The sequence below is a fragment of the Paramormyrops kingsleyae genome, chromosome 4 (assembly GCF_048594095.1).
Source record: "Paramormyrops kingsleyae isolate MSU_618 chromosome 4, PKINGS_0.4, whole genome shotgun sequence".
Lineage (NCBI taxonomy): Eukaryota > Metazoa > Chordata > Actinopteri > Osteoglossiformes > Mormyridae > Paramormyrops > Paramormyrops kingsleyae.
Genome location: NC_132800.1, coordinates 31,311,748 through 31,331,181, shown reverse-complemented (window position 1 = coordinate 31,331,181; position 19,434 = coordinate 31,311,748). Strand labels below are relative to the sequence as shown.

The 19,434-nt window shown below is 42.1% G+C and overlaps 3 protein-coding genes across 11 annotated transcripts; 1 reads left to right on the top strand and 2 right to left on the bottom strand.

The window, feature by feature from the left end:
• Positions 1 to 121: 121 nt before the first annotated feature.
• On the bottom strand, positions 122 to 1,929 carry LOC111854551 (zona pellucida sperm-binding protein 3-like). The gene is made up of 9 exons (XM_072711125.1): positions 1,823 to 1,929; positions 1,532 to 1,707; positions 1,362 to 1,456; positions 1,204 to 1,292; positions 956 to 1,136; positions 778 to 883; positions 581 to 669; positions 432 to 517; positions 122 to 359 (listed from the first exon to the last, which is right to left on the bottom strand). Exons 1-9 carry the CDS (start codon positions 1,905 to 1,907, stop codon positions 286 to 288), a joined length of 981 nt encoding a protein of 326 aa, XP_072567226.1. The 5' UTR covers positions 1,908 to 1,929; the 3' UTR covers positions 122 to 285.
• Positions 1,930 to 3,921: 1,992 nt separating this feature from the next.
• Positions 3,922 to 11,776, top strand: LOC111854554 (E3 ubiquitin-protein ligase RNF212B). Of its 8 annotated transcripts, none has more exons than XM_072711129.1 (15): positions 3,930 to 4,059; positions 4,879 to 4,944; positions 5,109 to 5,226; positions 5,308 to 5,387; positions 7,571 to 7,645; positions 8,001 to 8,107; positions 9,347 to 9,407; positions 9,553 to 9,581; positions 9,665 to 9,705; positions 9,899 to 9,929; positions 10,163 to 10,229; positions 10,377 to 10,434; positions 11,080 to 11,113; positions 11,191 to 11,276; positions 11,577 to 11,776. In XM_072711129.1, exons 2-15 carry the CDS (start codon positions 4,906 to 4,908, stop codon positions 11,597 to 11,599), a joined length of 849 nt encoding a protein of 282 aa, XP_072567230.1. In that variant the 5' UTR covers positions 3,930 to 4,059; positions 4,879 to 4,905; the 3' UTR covers positions 11,600 to 11,776. The 8 variants fall into 8 exon arrangements, with proteins under 8 accessions (XP_072567234.1, XP_072567232.1, XP_072567230.1 ...); XM_072711130.1 differs by having other exon boundaries at positions 3,940 to 4,059; positions 5,335 to 5,387; XM_072711133.1 differs by lacking the exon at positions 4,879 to 4,944 and having other exon boundaries at positions 3,922 to 4,059; positions 5,335 to 5,387.
• Positions 11,772 to 19,302, bottom strand: homeza (homeobox and leucine zipper encoding a). 2 transcript variants are annotated; one of them, XM_023832592.2, is made up of 4 exons: positions 18,851 to 19,302; positions 18,493 to 18,605; positions 16,836 to 16,971; positions 11,772 to 15,753 (listed from the first exon to the last, which is right to left on the bottom strand). In XM_023832592.2, the coding sequence occupies exon 4, from the start codon at positions 15,733 to 15,735 to the stop codon at positions 13,675 to 13,677; it is 2,061 nt and encodes a 686-aa protein (XP_023688360.1). In that variant the 5' UTR covers positions 15,736 to 15,753; positions 16,836 to 16,971; positions 18,493 to 18,605; positions 18,851 to 19,302; the 3' UTR covers positions 11,772 to 13,674. The 2 variants fall into 2 exon arrangements, with proteins under 2 accessions (XP_023688360.1, XP_023688361.1); XM_023832593.2 differs by lacking the exons at positions 16,836 to 16,971; positions 18,493 to 18,605; positions 18,851 to 19,302 and adding an exon at positions 16,690 to 16,828.
• Between the last annotated feature and the right edge of the window lie 132 nt (positions 19,303 to 19,434).

The window sequence follows — 19,434 nt, the reverse complement described above, 5'->3', positions numbered from 1 at the left end:
GTAACCAAGGTTCCCCATATTTCTCATACAGAGAATTATACAAAATTATTCCTCAGTTTAGGAAGCTAGGTGGGGTTCACTGAAGAAGGCAAAGGTAACAATTCACACAAGAGGCCAGATACTAGTTTCAGGAACTTTATTGGAAGTGTTGGTAACTGCCAAAGTCAGGCTTCACCAAACCAGAAATGGTTGAAACAGCCTGGTTCAAACATCAATCCCTGTAAACAAGCAACTTAAATCAGACCCATCATCCACAAACCAGATTAGGTCTAGTATTAACATACCTTAAATCAGATGTCCAGGTACTTGGGAATTTATGTTCAGTAGTCCCAACACAGCATTTTGAGTGAATTGAGCATCTGCATAGAATAAAATTCACTACATAAGTTTAAGCAAGTGTACTACAAGCACAGAGAAGTTGTAGGACATACCTGAATCTTGCCAGTTCTTATACTCGCAGCCAGAGTCACAGCAGTTACACAGTGCACTTTGAGAAGGGTCATCCACAAGCTCCCATCTGAGGAGGGGGGTGGTGTAATTAGTATGATGCGGAGTTTTCGTCAGTGATAGAACCGCTTACCTTTTCAGTCCTTTGTTGTAGTTACAAGCCTTCTTTTCCTCAGTAAGGCCCGTTGGATCCCAAGCAGCAAGTTTACAGTGTATATAAACCTAGCAAGGACCAGGACAAGTGTCAGTTTCTTCATTTGGAGCTAGTGATAGCCATGAAACTAATCAAAACTACAACACTCAGGAGGTAGCCCCATCTGCAGGTCTTACTTCTGCTCCATGAACAAACTTAAAGGCTTGCAGCTGGAGGATTATTTCAGAAGTATTGCCAAAGCGCTGGAACCTTGAATCTGCAGTCATGCTGTCCACAAGGCATCTTCATGGAAGTCAACAATATGGTTATTGGGGCTTGAAACAATGATTTAACACCTAGGTAGTGTTTACTTACCCTTTGTTAGTTACTAGTTTATGAATCTGGCTTAATGGACCAAGTGATTGAGTGTTAGCTGCAACACACTCCTCCAGGTATAGATATAAAGGCATGTGGCCCTCATGTGCTACCACAGCACAGATTGGGATGACAGACCCCAAAGTGAAGGTGGACACCTGAGCAGGTTCACAGAAGCCACCTGTGGGATAGACCGGTCTTAGTGCACTTCTATCCTGGCACTTGTCAGGGGCACACAGGTCACTCACCTCTCAATATACCCATTTGGAAGGAAAGGCTCCCATAGCCCTCTGCATGGGTGTGAGGGAGGAACAATGGAGGAATCCAGTCTTGAGGCCTGGAAATAAGGAAATCTACCAATCCAAGCAGATGGTCGAGAGTAGAGAAGCACAGCACGCAGTCTTACCTTTTATAAGCACATTGAACAGGATAGATTGCAGAATCCAGAGATGCAGTAGGTATTCTGAGGTAGTTTTTGTAGATCAGTTGGGTTTTTGTTACCTACACAGGGAAGCCAGTGGCAATGTTAGTGCCAGAAGAGACATTAGTGGAGCCATATCACAGATCAGCACTCACCATGCGCATGAAACCACAGTCCTCAAAACCCACATGGAATATTGCCTCAGCAGTAGTTAATGAAAACCTAGTGGGAGGACAACTTCCCAGGAAGAGGATTGAAGGGTCTAGGGTTGTCTTCTCATCAGCAATCCATCTTACAGTAATTGAGTCAATATCACAGTCTACATTGTGAGCTTAAAAAAAAATAAATAAAAAATTAACAAAATGAACCCCCCACACACCCCAACAACAACAATTAGTACCAATGAAGCCAAGGCCAGTTAAGCATCAGCAAAAAAGAAAAATTACCTGCATGAGCCAAAAGTACTATTAGGCTCAAGCCAAGAACCCACTGCAAAAACCAAATCATCTCAAACAAAACAATGTAACTCATAATGACAATAGTTGAATGCTTGGCATTTATACACCAATTAGCACAATTATCTGAAGTGCTCTCAGCTGAACCATTAGCCTCACCTTCAGGTTACTAATTATTTAATTGTTCAGCACTTTATTCATGTCATTATTCTGATCAACATTTAACAAATCATTATCTTGAATTGTGCCATCACATATAACAGAACTCCACTGTGAATTTGAGGTAATTTTCCCCTTTTACAAGCTTTTACTCCTGATAGAAAACTACCAAGCATGCTGTTGTATTTTTAATTAGGCATAAATGAGCCACTCGCTGATTTTAAATTATCAACTTACTGATTGTTACTAATCCTTTGTAATGAATTTGGTTTGTGGTGTCACCTCTCACAGCACTCACTAAAGCTTTATTGTGGTACCTAAATGTTGTGTCAGTGTATTCAAGGAATTAAGACTACTTCGTTAAGAGGAATACTAATTTGTGTTTTAAAATAAGGCTGTGTGGACGGAAATTACTCAAAAAGCTAACAAAACTGTTTTATTGTTTTAACTCACTGCTATTTTGTTAAATTACTAAATCAATTTCCATCCCATCCATGCATTTCCAGAAACCACTTGACCTCTTCAGGGGCAAAGGAGGTCTATAGCCTATCCCAGTGGCACAAGGCAGGGAACAGCCCAGGATGGGATGCCAACCCATCACAGGGCACATTCATACAGCATTCACTCACACATGCAATTTGATAACTCCAATTAACCACAGTACGTTTTGGACTGGGGGGGGAACAGAGTACCCAGAGCACGGGTGTCAAACTCCAGTCCTGGGGGGCCGGAGCCCTGCACATTTTTGGGTTTCCTCTCATTTGACACACCTGATTCAACCAATTACCACACAAGTCTTGAGCTGAATCTTTTGTGGTGGAACAGGGAAGGAACTAAGCTACACAGGGCTCCGGCCCTTCAGGACTGGAGTTCGACACCCCTGACTCAGAGAAAACCCCACGATGACAGGGGGAGACTGGAACCCTGGTCCCAGAGGTATGAGGCAACATCACTAACCACTTAATCAGCACAGTGATATATTTGGTACTATAATATCTTAATAATTATTACATAGATTTATGTTAAAATTAATTTTTGAAACCTTAAGCAAAGAGTGTATTAGTTTGAATAACATTTATGCTTAGCCTAGTGACATCAGGGATGAACGCAGAAATTCTGCCCCCCCCCCCACAATAAAATGTAACCTTGCCCCCGCCCAGTTTTACGTTTAATTACACGTATTCAAGGGCCACACTCAAGTGCTGTACCCGCTGCATCTGCCGGGGTATCCATGCCGCTCCGACGCCCCCTCCTCGACGCCCCCTGCGTCTGACACAATAGGAAATCGCAATATATTACCTACCGGGCTGCACTGGCCATCTGGCATACATGTTAATTTCCCCGATGGTGTCAAAATCACAAAGCATCACACGTACATATCTACAATGAAATTTGCCGATGGTGTTATGGGCTGGCAAAATTTGTCGTGCACCCCCTACCCCATCTGCAAATGTTATTGTAGGTATATATGTGTGGTGCGCCTGTATTGGCAGAAGTCCAGGGCCGGTTTTTAACCCTCGTCCAGCCCCGATCACCCCAGGGTTGCCAGCTCTCACGCATCTGACGTGACACTCACGCTTTCAGACTCTCACGCTTACGCAAGAAATCATACTGCAAATCTATATTACTCCTTTATAAAACTAAAACTAACGACACAAAAAGCGTTTGGGTAGTTTGAAAACCCTGCAGACTATTTACAAGGTAATAAAACTGTTACGTACATTTAAATGCATGTGCATGTGTGCAGACTTGTCTCGAACTGAGAATCTCACTCTAGCCATGCAGCTGACCAAAGTTGGAAATCCTGTCACCTATACCTAGAGGTAACTATACCAGATAATCCTAACAAGCTCTACCTTTACTCTGGTATGAGTGCTCTCATTTTGACGGATGACCGCAGCACGAAGGTACGGATTTGTCGTGACATTGCAAAAATCAGTCCGCTACTTGGTCACGGCGGCGTCTGCCCGCTCGCGCGCGCGTAGGTGGAGCTCGAGGCATAGTTGGTGCGAGGACGGAGCCGTTTAAACTTCGCTTTAACGGCCTATGTCACGATACCTTAGCTACTGGTGGGTATACACTTTTTTAAAATACGAAATAATGGTCTTTAAAATGTTTGAGACTTTGTGACCAGCCGATCTGGCGAGATTTGAGTCGGGTGGGAATGTCCCGAGTCTATCTCTATCACATGTATTGCCCGGAAATATGTTCCTAAAACGTTTTAATGATGTTAACTTAAAATCCAAATATTACTTAACGAGAATGGTTTTGTTTACAGTTTTACTACGAGGCAGAATTAAAAAGCATTTTGTTATACCCTAGCTTGCTAGCAGCCCTACCTCAAGTTAATCAGCGATTTACTCAGTACCTTTAATGAACACTTTAATGAAATCTGTCGTCGACATATTTTGTTACCGCGTGTCATTGCATGTGTAGCGCTAGAGATCGATTTTAAATATTCTGATATACACTATATTTACAAAAGTATTGGGACAGACCTCTCAATCGTTGAATTTAGTTATTTCATTCAGACCCATTGCCACAGGTGGGTAAAATCAAGCGCTTACCCATGCAGTCAGGTTTACAAACATTTGTGAAAGAATGGGTCATTCTGAAGAGCCCAGTGAATTCAAGCGTGGTACTGTCATAGGATGCCACCTTTGCAATAAATCAGTTTGTAAAATGTCTTCCTTGCTAGATATGCCACGGTCAATTGTAAGTGGTATTATTTCAAAGTGGAAGCGTTTAGGAACAACAGAAACTCAGCTACGAAATAGCAGACCACGTAAAGTAACGGCGTGGTCGCCCAGTGCTGAGGTACATAGTCCGTAAAAGTTGCCAACACTCTATTGACTCAGTAACTGCAGAGTTTCAAACTTCTGTTTTAGCAGAAAAAGGGGGACAACTCCATATTGATGTCTAAGGATTTACAATGGCATGGCATGAAAGTTCCTGTAAGTGTACTGGCCAAGTGTCCCAATACTTTTATCCATATAGTGTAGATCAACAAATGGAAACAAATGCTCTTTCGCAATGTCCTTGTCTTCCATGCAGTTTTCTTGTGGTTTGTTGAGAACCTTTCCTATTGCACTTGCCATCAACATCTTCTAACCCGTAGGTACCTGTGCCTGTAAGAATGGACTGGTTGCACTGTAATCAGTGTTACAGAAGGGAAGGGATCGCCTTCGTTGTCACTAGCTGTGGACACATCGTCTGTGAGGGTTGCGTCAACCCCAGTAAGTATCTGGCTGTATCCTTAACTCCTGCTTATTTTTGACATTAATATGCACGTCTATGGTCTGTTGTTACTCTAGTAGGTACATTTTTGGGTTTATCTTCCACAGAGCAGTGCACTGTGTGTGGTGCAAGCTGTAGTTACCTTCACATATCTGACAAGGTCAGTTTGCTGTTAGTGTGCACAATAATCAAAGCCATTGCCCTGTATATTTGTATTTTCCGGCCTTTGTGGAAAATACAGTTTCATAGAAAGTCTAGGAATGTTTGTTTAAGTCAGTAAAAATATTGCAAATTTATTGGTTTTATAACTAAAAACAAATGAATTTATTCATTTGTTTACAACAAATATATTTGTAGGGGTGACAAATTGGAAATTATTGGAAGCATTTTATTATGTTAGTGTGATAACTCAAAAAGTATTTAACAGAGCCTTTGAAGACATGTTTTAAGGGTGATGATCTGGACCTGTTCAAATTTTGAGACAAATCACACTAAAATTGAAGCAATGGTACTTATTAACAACAAAAGAGATGATTAGAGGCTTATCCTTGTGAATGGAATCAATCTATTTGTCATTATTTACTGTATTTGTCGTATTTGATCTTTGCTGGATCTTATTGCCACTTCTCAAAAATATTATATGGGTGAAAATCTAATCTAAAACTGCAACCGCAATGACAGAAAGCAGCAAAAATTGGAACTACCAGCAGAGGGCAGCCAAAAGCAAAAACGTAGCCTGTAGCCGCCATCTTGATCACGTACATCTTCTATAATACATTTTCTAAATATTCCATGATAAAGTTTATAGTTATTAGAAGCCGATTCGCGCAGATAAATGCCTTTACTTGGACCCCAAGTTTCGTGAGTAAGAGCAATTAACCACGTTTACCCATTCAGAGATAAAGTAATTTGTTCGTCAGTAGGCTATTCCTTGTTTTGTGGCCAATGAATTGGTATACTCTAAGTGAAAGCACAGAGTCCAAATACTCTAATTTGTAAATACTGTCCTAGTTGATTGTAGGTAGATAGTAGGTATATCCCATATATTGCGAGATCGGCCCCTATTGAAAAATAAAATGCTAAAGTACGATTTAATATTGCGTCAATATTTTTCCTGTAGCTCATTAAATAGAAAACTTTAACTACCAAGTACATGGGGGTTCAAATAACACATTGCACACATAACTTGCACCTTTTCTTTCTACTGCCTTTTTGGATAAAAGCGTTATTAAGATAGGTAAATTAGTTACCTGTACACCGTGCGCACGAGGCCGTGGTTCCTCCAAGTATGTAAGTACTAACTGAGCAGCTTCTTAGTTACGTTACTAGTCATAAATGTATGTATTATATGCATAAATGTATGCACCATGTATTAAATATGTGGTGCCTGTCTTTTAAAATAATTTTACTTTGTTAGTGTCATAAAATGTTAATTTTTAATTATCCTGAACATTGCAATTTCGAAATAGATCTGTCCCCAGCTAGTCCCCCCCGTCCACACACAGACACAGACACAGACACAGACACAGACACAGACAGACAGACAGACAGACAGACAGACAGACAGACAGACAGACAGACAGACTCCTAACTGGTGGAAAAAGATTTTACAAATTGTCATATGAATGGAATGTGCAAAAAAGGAATAACTTTCAGACCTACAATTCAAATCAAGGACTCACAACATTCAGGTAAAAACATGTTTATTTACTTTTACATTTTCTGATGATCCATCCAGCCATTCTAGAAATTACACTTAAACATTCCTAGGTAATCCATCCAGTATCTCTAGAAATTGGTGAGTGTTGAACAAATGATAGGGCTGTCCAGGGAATACAGTGCTGCTGTTTCTGACAGCACCAAATCATTTTATTCATAGTTGTCACAATATGTAAATAAATGTAATTCAGAATAAATGATCAAACACAATACATAAATTACATTTTTTTCTTTTTTATTACAGTGTATATCGACTGTATAATTTAGTATAAGTGATTGTTCAGTGAAAATCCCTCTCTTCTCTGTAAACTATGAATATATAAACATAAACTATTTGTAAATATATATCTTAAATAGATTACATTTTGTATAAATGTTTGTTTCATAAACCATTAAATTCATTAGGTAATCATTCAGTACCGTTGCCAGTTAAATGTATTTCTTGAATGTCTTGCCTGGCACAAGGAAGGTTGTACATAATTTTGATAATACCTTGTAGGACCAGTTTACAAGAAGAGCGACCTGCCCAAAAGTAAACCTTGGTTTAAAATAATAATTCTCCGCAAGGTGGTGATTGTATCACCCACATGTCCTTTTCTCCGTGATGTTCTCAACCTGCTGAAGATGAATCCTCAGGAGCAGGCCTACTTCAGTGATCCAGTGAAGCTCATTCACTCTCGTCTGGAGCACATTTCACAAGTACTGCTTTTATCTTTGGCCAGTTTGGGAATGTTACATGATTATTGAGATAACTTCATATTTCTAAAAATGGTAAACTGCGATGGGTAGGCGCCTCGTCCTGGGTCATTCCCTGCCTTGCACCCATAGCTTTTGAGATAAGCTCTGGACATCCATGACCTTACATAGGACAAGCAGGTATAGAAAATGAATGGATGGAAAAATGGTAAATTCTATTTCAGACTAGTACTGAATGTTTTGGAATGTGATTTATACGTAAAGGAAAATATCAAATGTGCTCAGCCAGATCCTTGGTTATGGTTTTCCAGGGCTGTGTTTGTTAGGGTTTAATTCGCCAACTCCCCTCCTCTTGCAGGTAGCTCTCTTCCAGAACAGGCAGAAGGAGAAAATCACTGCATATTTCAAGCAAAAGTCTGTGGATCTGGAGAAGAGGCTGAAGGAGGCTAAGGAGCAAAGCAACAGGTCCTCCGCCTTTGCCTCTCTTCATATATTATTATGTAATGGTTAGAAGCGACCCTGCCCACACCTAGGAGAGAGATTATAACCGATAACCATTTTCATAGGAAAATTTTTCTAACTTTTACTTCAAATTTTTGCCATCTTAGGAAAAGCAGGAAAAAAGTTCTTTTCTTCCAAGAGTGAAAAGAATGTGTATTTTTCAAAAGTCAAAATACATACACATCATGTTACCATCAAGTTGTTATGCAGGCCAGTTGTTTTGTCTTGGATGATATAAGACCATGGTCAGTTTTTGGTACAGATCTTTGCCTGATTACATATGTCATTTTTTGGTTTGTCAACTGACATCCTTGGACTTTGCATTCTACAGTAGACATTTTCTAGTATCATTTCTATGCACCATTTGTCAGAGGCATCTTAGAACCATACCTATTTACAGTCAAACCTTGGATTGCGAGTAACTTGGTTTGCGAGTGTTTTGCAAGACGAGTAAAAGTTTCTAATACATTTTAACTTGATAAACGAGTGAGGTCTTGCAATATGAGTAATACGTATACACTTTGTCTGCTGAGCGTCATGTGATCACAGCTGAGCCGATGGTTCTTCTCTCTCTCTCGCTGCGGGATTGTGGGTATTCGTCTCCCATGCTCAGTCTGTCGGCGTGCTTCACTTTTTGTAGAAAAGCACCACCCGAATAAGGGCGTAGCAGTGCGAGCAATGAATCTGTTTAACGACAATGCAGTGTCCACATTTCTGCGAAATCGAAAAGGAGGCAAAAGCGGCTGTCATTGGATAGGTTCCAGTGAGCCAACAGATAGCAGTCATCCCATTAGTTATAGTGAAAGTCGTCCTACAAAATAACCCTCCCTCTTCTCCTCTCTCTCGTCTCCCTCACACCATCCACGATTCTTTTCAAAGGTAAAGTGCAGATTAATTTGTTTTATGTGTTTTTACTTTATATTTTGTGTTAATCATTTTTTTTATTTTTGGGTTGTGGAATGAATCATCTGAGTTTCCATTATTTCTAATGGGGGGAAAATTCACTTTGATATACGAGTGCTTTAGATTAAGAGCATGTTTCCGTAACATGCTCTTAACAGGGAATCACCTGATTGTGGTTTTCCTTGCTTACTCTTTTATCTGACCCTCATCTATAGGTAATGAAAAGCATAACAGTCCACAGTGGTTCTGCGGAATAGAATATTAACCCTTCTTCTGAATTTCCACACACCTTCTGCGTAGGGAGGTGTCAGAACTCAGGAGGGAGAATGCAGAGTTGAAGAAGCCTCTCTCGCAAAGGAGGGTAAAGTCATGTTGATGTGTTTCGTTCTGTTATTCTCAGAAATAGTAAGTGCCATTTATATCAGCAAAAAGTACATTTCATGCTGTAATGCAGTTCATCCAGTTGGAGATGTTCTTGAAGTATATGAAATCATCTTCTCTTTCAGGCATCTGTGGGGAATTTTCAGACAAGCAGGTAAGGGGAATGGACACTCTTGTACTGTGTACACAGGAGAATCCATAGTGAATAAGCAATAATGTGAGTTTCCCTCTGAAAAGCTCCAACAGGATGTCACGTCCAGTGGCCATTACCCCTCCAGGTAATAAAATCAGGTGTTTACATGTCGTATGTCAATAACCGTGTAACAGTAGGAATTATAATCATGCAAGTTTTCACTGAACAAGTCCTTGAATGTACTTCAGTCATAGAACTTATAATTACTGTACAAGTAACATTAGCTCTTGTACATGAGAGTGGTGTACTGACTTTTCTTTCCCCTCTCTGCTCCACAGTTACCCCAGGGCTCCGCTTGCCAAGTACCATGTAAGAACTCATCCAGACTTCATCCGCTTGACATAATTGTAAAGTGTGTGGTAACACAATGGCAGAAGTGGGTAGTTCAGGTCCAGAAAGTAAAAAATCCAGACCAAAATTTTGTTTCAGCCAACCAGTTGAGTACTCTGTGACTGACTCTTTATGCTCAGCTGGTTAGTTGACAATGGTAACAAGGATGTGCAAACATGTCTGCATATATCTCTGGCTTTTGTGTCTGTTAGTCTCAGCGGCACTGGTTCTGGGATGTCCTTAGAGAGGTACGGAGACCAACACCCAGGGATCATGACTGTGAGTCAGCTTCCATCTGTCCTGTTTGATATATACAGAAAACTTTATATCAGGTTTTTTTTTTTAACTCATCATAAAAAATCAGTGGTTCTAAATTTCAGTTTTGTTCAGGTATATAACTGGAGCTTCTTTGTTTTATTTTCTCAGACCCCGGGTTCAGTCACCTCTGTCTCAAGCCTGCACTCACTCAGGGACCCAGGGCTCTGTGAGTTATTAGTGTGTTAGAATGTCAGATAATACCGCCTGGCCTCTGAAATGCCAGAAACTTATTTTAATCTGAATGTCCAATTCAATTTGCAAAGACAAATGTTTATATTTTTTAGACTGACAGTTACAAGATTCAGTCCTCTCTCCAGCCATCTAAGATTAAAGGCTAAAGGGAAAATCCTGGGGGGGTTTTATGGTTTGAATATGAGTATGTGTGTGTGTACTCATTGACAACAAAAAGTTAAGTACCCTGAAGTAATGGTCCGATTTCGATGTAATTTGGTACATGTGCAGACCAGCGATGGGCATGTAAATGATTCAATTTGCACAGAGCTGGCATGTCTAGTCACCAGACACAGAGGATGCCTGGTAGACGAATTAGACGGCATTACTCACACTTGCCCGGCATGTGGGGCATGCAGATGTCAGTCGCCCGATGTTGGTGCCACACCCTACTGACATGGGACCAGCAGTGTGCCCATACTGCCAACTCTGTTGTCTGTTTGATCTGATATTATAATCATTGTGACAGTGTCACATACAGACCTTTCACCACGTGCAGATCCATTTCATTTTCACCACTCTGTCTGGGTGCTTCGCTGTTTTTTGTCAAAGTGTGTATATATCAATGTCTCCTGCACAGGGACTCCCATCAGCTCCATTGGAACAGCTCACAGGTATACATGTTTCTCCACTGCCATTTTTTTGTCATAATAAAAACGATTTGTATAACAATCTGTAATTAATCCCACAGAACAGATCCTGCAACTCCAAACTTCTTCCGGTTCGGAACTGGCTCAGCCTTCCTATCCCCTATCCCAAGAAACAACCAGCACTCTGGTAATTTATGTTACTACAGAGGCCAGAAAGCGAGACAAATTAGGAATCCGTATCCAGCACATGTTTGAACAAAGGAATGCATAACAGACAAGATTCATAGTCACTTAGTTTGTGGGTATACAAAAATATATATATACAGGAGGGAATTTATGAAACCTAGTATCTCAAATCATTAAATTAAATCATTGGAAATTCTTTCCATTTCAAAAAAAGCCCAATCAGGTTTTTGTGTAAATTAACTCAATTAGCAGCCTTTTAGATCTACTTCACTATACTCATCTTTAGGTTTTCCCTTTTCAGGCACAGCATGGATGCAGAACTAGAAGACTAGGAAAGGGAACAATGGCAGGATCTATAAAACCAGAAGATCCTCACCTTCATACACACACACACCGCCAGTTTGGGTCCAGCAAGCCCATACGTGTGAACAGTTTAAGACATGGTGTCCATTAAGCATTCAAAAGTGTACAGAAGTAAATGGAGATGACAGCTTCATGAAAGTGTAGTCTGTTCAGTTTATTAGAAACGGGTACAAAAGTCCAGTTCACTACATTTTTTTTAACATGCTCGGTACTGAGGTTTACACAGACTTCGACAGCCTCTGATGTTCCTGCTACAACACTTGCAAAAAACATTCCAAAAACATAATTCTCATAACGTTACAAATCGGAGAATGTTCGTTTTGGACTGATACACTTGATTCTATGGTAGGAGAGTGCCTTATTCTCTGCAACAACGCTTCATGGGGAAGGGAGGCTGGCCCAACTACAGAACTACACTTAGCTGGTCGTACAGTATGGTGGGTGAAAATCTTCAAGGGCAGGGATCCACAGTTCTACTGTAAAACTTCAGGGTCATTGAACTGCATGTGCTTCACATGTGTAACACTGATCACGGCATAACGGCAGCAGGATCTTCCCCATCATTAACAGGAGCCACCGGAAAAGTCATACAGCAGGATTATACAATATTCAATATTCCAGCTATTCAGGTCTGACTTGCATCTAGGTGCAGGGTGCTGAGAATATTAACATAAATCTATAAAGCTAAGAACTCACGCATAGGCTGCCGCCATCTATACAATACAATACTCATTAAACAAAAGTAGTTCAAAATAATAAATTAAGCAAAATTTTAACTCAGTAGGATGCATTTGATACCTTGCTGGCACACAGTTTGGTAAAGAACTACATGTATAAATACAAAAGTTATCACCTGCACTGCACTGTTCATGCAATATCAAAATATTAAATAGGTGTATAAAGGGCATTATAACTATAAATAGTACTACTTGAACAATAAGAGCCATTTCTGGCAATTGTCATTCAAATCTGATGCAGCAAACTATTGGACTGTCACTGCTAATGTCATGTCCACTCTTCCTGTCATTTTGAGTTTGATATTTTAGTAAACGGACTGGTCACCAGGTTACATAGAATTGTGGACCAGACATACAACACCCAAAATTGCTCTGATATGGACATGTTAACATTCATCCTGATTCCAGGAAATATGTGCATTATTGGTACGGTTACATCCACATCGACTCGTGTTTTGCACGGGACCAGCAAGGTTCAAGAATGTATTTTTATTTGTAGAATATCCTGGTAATAGACTGGAGTGCAGAATTACTGAACTCCACGAAGCCTGAGACTTTGCAAAATAAATCTTAAAGAAAATCAAGCTTACAAAATAACTTCTTGAATGTCACATCTAAATTATTGGGCTCCAAATTCAAGTGTGACAGTCTAAACTACAAGCTACAGATACATCCAGTTGCTTGTGAGGTGTTAGTGAACTTAGTGTCCATCAGCCAATTTCTCATTTCGTGAGGTCTTGACCAGCCGAGGAATAAGACTTTCTGCTTCACATTCACCATATATAAGGCCTACGCTACAGTACCTAGAAGACGAAATGTCAAAAGCCCTACATTTAAGTTAATGCCATACTAATGCAATGGGCTTCTTGAAATTTAGAACACTAAAATACACAAATAAAATGTTTTTTTAAAAAGGGGGGGGGGGGGATAAACATTCATTAAACCATTGTGCCTAGACCGCCTTTGATCCCCATCAGGCACCAGATACTCCCCCAACCTGGTTTTCTGGAGAGAAAGAGCGGACTTAATGAAAAATTCAGTGCTAGTCACAGATCTGAGGCTGGGAAGACCAGGAGTTTCCACAAGACTGGGAGCATCCAAGCCCCACTGAGGCTACTTCAACACATCATACACACTAACAAAAACATACTCAGTTCTGAAGGAATGCCTCCATGTAATATGAGGCAGGCAAATTAACTCTGCTGGGTTTGAGCATCTGTCAAGAGACATTTAAAGATATGTACAAAAAAGAAACCAAAAAAAAAATAAAAAAATTCTAAATTTAGTATTACTGCTCACTCAATCAGTGACATTGACCTCGCTGTCAGACATTCCACTCTCCTGACATGCAAACCAGTCCCGTACCTGCTGGTAGCTCATCCGTGATTTTCTGCAGAGGGCATCTAGGTCTTTCTCCTGCAATGCGCCTGTGTGGTGCCGATATAATTCCAGGGGGCGAAAGTCCATCCCTGAGTTCCCTGCAACACCTACCTCATGAGGGTCCACCACACTACCTCCAGGTACTGACACTGTACTACCATTCTCCTCTAACTTGCGTTTGCGGCCACCTCCCCTGGGTGCACTATGAGTGCCTCCCCCGTTTTGCTGAAGGGCAAGTTCTGCCATGAACTGGTCACGCACACCCCTCACCCAGCGCAGTTGGCCATTTTTCACTGCATAACGTGTATCCCCAAACCACTGAATGACATCTGCACGGGGCAGACCTGTCAGCTCCACCAGTTTTGTGTAGTCTTCACTCTTGGGCCACTGGCAACGCAGGAAATGTTGCTTCAGCACGTCCAGTTGCTGCTTGGTCTTTCTTGGGCGGCCAGCAGCAGTCAGGACTGGAGAAGACGAAGACGTAGGTGAGGGAAGATGGCCGGAAGGGGAAGGAGCAACAAGTGAAGGACTGGATTTGACGGAGCGTGTAGACTTGTGTGAAGAGATGCCAGCAGTTGAGCGTTTGTGAGGGAGGGCAGCAGTAGCTGGGGATGATGATGCAGTGGTGGCCGGGGAAGGGGAGGGAGATGAAGGGGCAGCCAAAGGCTGATTGGTCTCATTTCCTTTGCGATCAGTGATCAACTGAAGAGGCTGCTCTTCTTTACTCTCCTCTTCTTCCTTTAAACTTTCCACAGTGTCCTCCATGGACAATACTTCCTTTTCATCTGCCTCCATGCCTAGAGCCATCCTTGACTCCCCTACTGCTTCAAGGCTGGTAGATAAGAAATTCTGGAAAAAACGAGTGTCCCGTACCCTACTGTTGCGGGCTCCCCTTCCACGTGACCCTCCCCGTGGACCAGACTGCTGGTTACGGGGACCGTGTGCCACCAGAGGGAGAGGATGAAGTTGTTGTGGATGCTCTTCTGCTCCTTGACTGGGTGTGAAAACTTGCGCCACACCAGGTGCTCCTCGACCATTCCTCAGTTGGTACCGGCTGTCACTGAACCATTTGCGAATATCATTGCGACTCAGTCCTGTCTCCTCCTGTAGTCGCCGGAGCTCCGCCTCGGCAGGCCAGTTCTCCCGCAGGAAGCTGCTCCGTAGGACTGCCAGCTGAGCCTTGGACTTCTTATAGCGGCCATGTCGACGTTGGGTGCTTGGTGGTGACTCAGGAGAGCTGATGGCCAAAGCCCGGCTATCCACTGGAGAACGGTAGTAGTACGAGTCCTGCGGTGGTGGAAGTGAGGAACGGAAGTGTGGGAGACTGGGAGGTTTTACAGCATCCTTGAGCTCATACTTGGTTCGCTTTTGTGGGGAAGGCAGCGATATAGGTCGAGCTTCTTTTGTGGTATCATTTTCTATTCCTTCTTTAAGGTCTGTGCAGCCATTATTCCCCGGCTGCTCCTCGGGCCGTGCCTGCTCACTGTCCTCCAGGCTTCCTCTCTCGGGCCCTGACAGCTTGCCCCGGGTCTCTTCGATTTCCTCAGAAGCCCAGCTGATGCCATACTTGATGCGCTGCACCATGAACCACACCTTTACTTTGTCCAGGGGTAATGAGCAGCACCGTGCAAGAAAAGCAACTTCTTGTGATGTGGGGTATGGGAATACATTGAAAGCCTGCACCAGTTCTGGGATGCCATCCAGCTCTCTAGTCTGGTCTGACTGGGTCCAGACAAGCTTGAGCCCCTCTGACACCAAGGGTAGGCACACCACAGAGTTGTGATTGGTGCTGAAGCTGACAATGGCCCCACCCCCTTCACTGCTGTCACTGTCGATTGCAGTATGGTCAGATTTCCCATTCTTGGTCTGATGGGATCCCTTATTTTCCTCCAGTTCTCTCATAGCCCCACCCCTGAAAGACTGCTTCTCGCTCGCCACGTCTGTTGAGTCACGGTCATTCTCCGCCATCAGTGTCGTCATCCCCAGCTCCACTTCAGACTGTGACAAAAGTTGGACGATAAGAGCACAAGAGGACACTTTAGTACACGTTCTCATCATCGGTGAATCAGTTCTATATTAGCATATGCCAAGGAATGTGGCACAGAAACACAACAGTGACTGCTTTTGTGTATGTATGTGTGAACCTGCAGTGTTTTCAGTTGCCGCATACTATGACTGCATGTCGTCGAAACTGCACTGATGCATGTCCAGGTACCCTTCGTTTGCCAGCAAGCGAGTCAGATGAATGCACAGGGATTGTCCACACAGAAAAGCAACACATGGGTTCACTTTGCACAAAACCACAGGAATAACAAGAACACAGCTCGTGAGTTACGGGGGGACATCACCAGAAGCAAGCCACAGTCTACCCGCAGGAGTTTCATCTTCCCCAAGAAAGGAAGCGTGACTCAGGATTGTAGCATCAATGCTAATGAACTATATCTTGCCAACAAAAGTAGCCTAATCTCTGGCTAGTGAGGATCCTCCTCCATGACGCACTTAGATTTCAGAAAATATGCTCAAAGTAACTACAGACTAACATGACTCAGGAAATTTTAGGTGACTGATGAAATTGCTGTTTTTTTTTTTTACTGAATATCACTAAGTGTTACACAAGAGCCAGTCTGTGAAGGTGCAATTATACATAAAAAAAAATCTTTGAGTGTATGGATATATAACGCAACACACAACACATGTCTTTTCTGAAAACATATTTAGAAGACAATGCCTACTGACACATCTACTCAAACAGCAGTTTATTAATGAGACATGCAAATTCATGGGCAAACACAATGCACGATTTTATAGGTCTGAACAATGGCACCACTCAAAAATTAAACTACACAATCCTGTTCTGAGATATTGCATTCAATCCCCAAACACTGTGTTTACACAAAAGAATAACAGACTCGAAGAATTATTCTCGAAACTCACTTGTAAAAATACAATGACAATGGCCTTAACTGTCCAGTGCAGTGTAGCTCCTGATAAATTGTGTAGTCCCAGTACAAATTATAGCTATTCACTGCATCCTATCAGGAATGCCTTCTGTTGTTATGGAAAAACTGATTCCAACTTGCCCTTTTCCAGAAGTTGTCCTAATAACCTCTGAACTTCCGATCTCCAGTGACCCTCCGAGAAAAATGAATCAGGTTTTTTTTTGTCTTGGTTGGCAGAAATAATCTGCCTTCACCCTCCAACAGTAGGCACAATACCCTAAAACAGAGAATAAGAAACACATTAGGACATTTCTCTCTGACGCCAATTTCATTTTAGATTAGTTCATGAAATACATCTTTCCCCCAACATGTACGGTATTTTCATTCATTAGTAATTACATACATAGCTTAAACTTAGTTATGAATTACAAAGTTAAAGTGATTTCTAATGAACAATACTGTAATCTCTTAACTGATACGCATTTTTACATGGAAAGGAAACCGTCGTTCCTGTATTATGATTCACTGAACTGATTGCACGGTGATTTGCATGAAGCAAGACGGCAAACTAAGTCACCTGAATAAAAATCGTGTCCAAGTTTTCTACAATTGTCAGTTCTTAGTTATGACTGAAAACGGGATCTTCCAGTTAACATGGCTCAACCTAAGGAGCTGCCCGTCCTTTGGAGACATTTTTTTCCGTTGTGCTTTGCGACTGACCCTCTCCCAAAAAACCAAGGCTACTCGGAGATCAATACTGCACATGCAATGTAATGTCTTATTGCCGGAGATGTTTTAAAAAAAGGGAAAACACCTGCTGTAATTTGGGCAGACCGGGCACTGTATCTCACTTCAGCGATGGAACCACAGCCGGATGTCTGTTAACTTTGAAGTGTTTGCCGATCCGCTGAAGCGGCATTGTGATCGAACATTGTAACTGTACGGAGGATCTCGGAGAGGATTTTATATGTTGGTCATCTCTCCACTTAATCTCGAACAAATACTTACATCGGCTTAAGCAATTAAAATTAATGTTATATGGAACAAGTGATTAGCTATCCGGCTAATCAACTTAAAGACTTCAATGATCGCAATGAACGCAGTGTTCTCGAAAAGAAGAGAGAAGGGGAACGTAACTTTGAAACAAACGAAACTTAGACTGATTTCAGGCAGTTTTGCACAAAGTAAAAAAAGAAACCTCAGCCTAAGCATGCGGATAGCAAAGAATAATCGTAAAATGGGTGGTTGGCTAACATTAGCCTATCCTTAAAAGAGAAACTACAACTCGCTGGACTTGGCTAAACAGTGATTTAAATGCCAGAATGTGGCTACTTCGTTAGCACGCCAATCTTAGTAATTTAACACAATGCGAATTGTGCAACTATCAAAGAAAATTATGCAACCAGCTAGAAGCAGCCAACTAGCCATTCGGTAGCGAACATCATGGTTAGCTTGCGCCCCGTTTTATTACCATGGGTCACCAATTAGCTTTTTTCTCTTTTCGGACACTTCCCTCAAGAGAAAAAAAACAACGTCTAAGAATAATCATTCAGAAGTTCCGTTAACGCGTGTTCTCGGAAAAAGCTAAAAACAAATCTTCGGAGTTTTTTCTTTTTGTTTAAGTGAAGTTAAAAGTTGGAACAAAAAAGAAGCGATCGCGAGCGTTCAAGTGGCACTTCAGCGCAGTGTCAACAACAATAGCGGCCGTCCGCTTGTTCTTTTGTGGCGCAGTAACCGGCCGCAGCGCCGGGCTGCGCGCATTCGGAGACGCTCCAGCCGCGCACAAAAACAAACTTACCGTCGATCCGCCGCCGCCGCTCGCTCCGGGCTCCTTTTCTCCGTCCCCCACTTTCTCTTTATGCTTTATGATCTTTCTTGTCCTCCTTTTCTTTTTTCCTCCCTGTTCACTGTCTGAAGTTGTAGGAAACAATATATGTGTATAAAGGAGACAATAACGTCCGTCTGCGCCTATGTCGCTTTAATCTCCGGACTCGACTCTTTGGGGAGCACAACGGGTGTTTCGCTACTAATCATGTATCATTAAAGTTAATAATTTGTGAAAACTACTCACTAACTTTTGTTTTCAGTAATTCAAACCAGCCATGCAGAATATAACTTATCAAAAGTATAGTGTTAACAAATAAGAATTTAGTTACAACAAAAATGACGCGTTTCTTTGGTGTTTCCCTGCTCCGGCCCTCTGCCCGTGTTGCTTTTGTTCTGGAAATCCCAAATGTTTTCCACTGTCCGGCCAAATCGAGGCTAGGCGGATGATCAGGAAACTTGAAAAACTAGGCCCCCATCTCCCAGGGTGACGGAGCAGGGGGCGGGGCTACGTGCGCTGGACGGGGCGGGGAATGGGGGCGGAGCGCGCTGGCGGAGGCCGTGCAGACTGAATGGAGCTCGCGCTGGGGCGGGTTCCTAAATGGTCGTCGTCGCCATCTTCATCGGGAAAGGGGAGTGTACGAGACCGGGACGGTACTTATCTTATAGTTAGTAGACACAGTCGGGGGAGAGGCGTACGCGAGCGGTTGTGTATTGTAAATATATGACGGCAAGTTAGCTTTTGATAAGGATGACAAAGCAAGTCCTGCTTGCACGCTCCTATTAAACGTTTCCCATAGATAAGGCACCATTACTAGAACGACGATAAGGATCAGAGTTAACATCCATTCACTTTCTATCATCGGGGCTTATGTAATTAGAGTTACAGCGATTAGCTGGATATCCCACAGAGAAC